The following is a 3,688-nucleotide window of genomic DNA, read 5'->3' as shown; positions in this document are numbered from 1 at the left end:
GAATAGCGCATTCTACCGACTGAGCCAGCGAGGTACCCCTTTCTAATCCTTTTATAAATGCAAAATGGACTGATGGTGCCTTGAATGATATCCTATCATTCCTGTTTTCCAGGCTGCTCTTAACCTCAGGTCTTGGATTAGGGTTTGTTTTTCAAGAGGCTTTCTCTGAACACCTCTGACTAGTACCAGAAAGGAAGAGGGAATTTCCTTGTGTCACAGCCCCCTGCCCCATAAATTGCATAGCACTTATCACACTGTGCTCTTTGAGTTCCCTATTGCAGGTACCCTGTCTGATTCATTTTAGCAGTCCAGTAGTATGTCCCTCTTACCCCTTTCCAGACAGTGGAAGAAGGCATTCGACACAATTCACCGATGATAATTTATTGTAATCTGTTGGCAGCACACAGATATTTAATAAAACCAGGACTATGTTTACATAGAAGTGAGCAACAATACATAGCCATTCTATGGGAACTGTGTGCATTTAATCATCTTCCTCCTCATCACGTTTGAGATGTTTAATCTTCTTCTTGTGCCGCTCAATTTCTTTCTGCAGACGCTCAATCTCCTTTATATGATGACTGATCTCATCTTCATGGTGTTTCTTCAAGGCTGCTAGTTGTTCTCTAGTGCGCGCTCTACAAGGACACAGTGGCTGTGTTTAATCCCAATCCTTCATCCCGCAGAGATCTCTAAGCATAACCCACAATACCTAAGGCAAAGAACAGCAGTCCCAATCCCATGGGAGTCTGGCTGGTCACCCTCTTCTATCCTAAACCCCACCAGTGATAGAATACTCCATCTCGGGATATATCCATCTTTAGGAGATGACCAAATGATTCCATTATCCTGGTGCCAGTGCCTGAAATTCCATCGTTTGTGAGTTATTCCTTTCAGATTTCTCTTTAGAAAACTCCAGAGTGGTGTGACATTAAGTCCCCAACACCTTACGACAGGAACCACCCAGAGACCAGAATCCCTTTTTTGTGGAAAAAAAGAGCAAAAGGAGGGATGTATGGACAAAGGGGTATTGTTAAAGGACAAATACCCATGTCCTATCTCAATTTATCTAGGGGGCTTTCTTTGCATAGGGAAATGCATGGCTCACTGAAAAGGCCAAAATGAAGGGTAAAGAAAAAAAAGTATTGGCAGCTCAATTTAGGTCTCAAGAAGGGACATTCAAATGTTGCTTTGGCTACATTTGGGCCTCGGTTTTCCTTCACGTAAAATGTGGAGGCCCAATTAGATGGTCCCTAAGGGCTTTGCCTTGGCTCTCTGGTTTGGCATGGTGATAATTTTTTTTTTTTTTAACATTTATTCATTTATGAGACACAGAGAGCACAAGCAGGGTAAGGACAGAGAGAGAGAGAGAGGGAGATACAGAATTGAAGCAGGCTCCAAGCTCCGAGCTGTCAGCACAGAGCCCAACGCGGGGCTTACACTTACAAGCTGTGAGATCATGACCTGAGCCGAAGTTGGACGCTTAACCGACTGAGCCACCCAGGTGCCCCGGTGATAATTTTTTTTCTAAGTTTATTTATTTTGAGAGAGAGAGAGACAGGATCCCAAGCAGGCTCCACACTGTCAGTGCGCAGCCGGATGCCAGGCTTGAACCCACAAACTGGGGGATCATGACCTGAGCCAAAAACCAAGAGTCTGATGCTTAACTGAGCCACCCAAGTGCTCCCATGGTGATAATTCTTAAGAGTGAGTAAGAAAGGGCAGAAGTGAAAAGATAGACCAAAGGACAAACAAACAGAAGATTAGTTCCAAGCTGCTCCCCACTGGGGGTAGAAGTCAGAAGAGGATAACTAAGGGGTGGGAAAGACTTGCTAGGTTCAGCCTGTTCTCCACTCTTATGCAGGAGAGAAATCTATCCAGCCCAGACGCTGGGCTGGGCTGGGCTGGGCTAGGCTAGGCAGGGCAAAAGTCTCCAAGAAGTGCGGGAGGAGGATTCCAACCAAAAGCAGCTGCCACCAGCTCCTGTGACCCACTCACTCTGGCCGAAATGGAGACGCATGAGGGTCTAGAAATGGCTGAGGGTCTGAAGAGTCAGGGAGTTCATCCATGTGGAGGAGAAAAATGAATTTAGAGGGGTTAAAGAGTGGGTGAGGGCCACGGAAAGCAGGCTCAGAAGGTCTGCAAATATTGGGCAGTGGGATCTAGACACTCTTGGAAGAATCTGGAAGCCACTTCGCACGGCCAGGGGAGAATTCCCTGGGTGGGCATGGTAAATGATTCAGGAAGAGTTGAGCCACGGTTTGAGAATTTTGGAGACGCGCGGGTGGAAATGGCATTAGGCCCCCAAAAGGGCCTCTGGACTATTTGGCAGGGGAGCGTCCTATAAGTGGCGACAGTCGTGACCTCAAGTGTGAGGGGTAACTAAGTACAGGTCCTGCGAATTCCATTGGGGGATGGGCGCCCCTAGGGCACCAGGGAGGGAAGGGTAGGGGGACTGGAAGTTTAAGTAGGATCCGAAGGCCCTGAGAGATCTCGGACTGGATTCGGGGTTCCGTGGGCCTCACCGGAAGTATCGTTCCTCTTCAGCTTGTTCTCTCTTTCCGAAGGCCCCACCGGCCTCCCGGATCGAACCCGCGCGGGAGTCCTCTGACTGCGGAGAGAGACGAGAACATCGGTAAAGGTGCGAAGAGATGGGATCCGCGCTCAGGGATGGGACAACGGATACTCCTGCCAGCGTACCCGTTCGGAGCTGAAGCCTCGGGCCTGCATGGCCCTAACGCCCCACACGCCTAGCCGCACTCGCGCAGCAAACGCCGTGACAGCCATTGTTGTCAGAACCGCACCTTTCCAAGTCCCTGGCGGCGCAGACTCCCAGCAGGCGCTAACGACGCTGGGAGCCACGCAGCCAATCTTTTCCATGGAGAGGCGGGACTTACCTAAGAGTAGCAAATAATGAGGTGGAGGGGGAGGGGTTCCTGCAGTTCGCGGCGAATCCTGAGCGAGAGGCGGGCCTATTCTTAGCCAATCTCTAACAAGGGCTTTGGGGCCAAAGGACAAGAATAATAATGGAGGAGGAACTCAGTCAGAAGTCGGATTTTGAGCTCTTGGACCTGTCAGACTGAGTTGTGGCATCCACCCCATACCGCGATTCCAATCCTGAAGTTATTAAACACACAAAGAAAGCCTTCCCTTTCCTGGGCTACTAGCATCAAAAAGATGGCTAATGTAGGGGTTGGGGGGCTATGTCCAGGATGCTCCGACTTAGGGTTGTGGGGAAAATTTTTGTAAATGTATATGTGTGTATATATATATGTAGTCTCTTAAGAGATGCCAGTGTTCTTTTGTTGTATTGACATTTCACTCAAGTTGCAGCTTAAATGTCACCTTCTCAGAAACCCTCCCTGACCTCATTAGTCATTTTATTATAGCTCTGTTTTGTTCTTTCTCTCTCTGTCTTTGCACTTTTCACCATTTAAAGTTATCAGGGCCTGATCAAGTAGGCACTGAATTTAATATTTGTAAAATGCATTAATATGCAATCAAATAGGCTTGATAGCTGGACTTTTGGTAATGTGAAGTAATGAAGTGGAAAAGACCATAAGTAGGAGTCTAGGGAAGGCTTTGCTTTGACCTTCCTAAAGCCATCTAACAAGTGTGAACAAGATCGTAGGAGTTATAACCTTTTCCTAAGTCATTTTCTCTCTCTGAGTTCAGTTTTTTTCCTCCT

The 3,688-nt window shown here is 47.7% G+C and overlaps 1 protein-coding gene across 1 annotated transcript; it reads right to left on the bottom strand.

Annotated features, from left to right (window-relative positions):
- Window positions 1-365: 365 nt before the first annotated feature.
- On the bottom strand, window positions 366-2,862 carry ATP5IF1 (ATP synthase inhibitory factor subunit 1). The gene is made up of 3 exons (XM_003989765.5): window positions 2,701-2,862; window positions 2,526-2,611; window positions 366-638 (listed from the first exon to the last, which is right to left on the bottom strand). Exons 1-3 carry the CDS (start codon window positions 2,785-2,787, stop codon window positions 485-487), a joined length of 327 nt encoding a protein of 108 aa, XP_003989814.3. The 5' UTR covers window positions 2,788-2,862; the 3' UTR covers window positions 366-484.
- Window positions 2,863-3,688: the final 826 nt, after the last annotated feature.

The sequence above is a fragment of the Felis catus genome, chromosome C1 (genome assembly GCF_018350175.1).
Source record: "Felis catus isolate Fca126 chromosome C1, F.catus_Fca126_mat1.0, whole genome shotgun sequence".
Lineage (NCBI taxonomy): Eukaryota > Metazoa > Chordata > Mammalia > Carnivora > Felidae > Felis > Felis catus.
Note: the sequence above shows the minus strand (reverse complement) of the source record. Positions and strands in the feature narration are given on the sequence as shown.

Coding starts and splice junctions, on each gene's coding strand:
- ATP5IF1 (XM_003989765.5), bottom strand. CDS start 2,787: ATGGCTGTCACGGCGTTTGCTGCGCGAGTGCGGCTAGGCGTGTGGGGC. Junction 2,612..2,700: donor GAGGCTTCAGCTCCGAACGG/GTACGCTGGCAG, acceptor CTCTCTCCGCAG/TCAGAGGACTCCCGCGCGGG. Junction 639..2,525: donor GAAGAGGAACGATACTTCCG/GTGAGGCCCACG, acceptor GTGTCCTTGTAG/AGCGCGCACTAGAGAACAAC.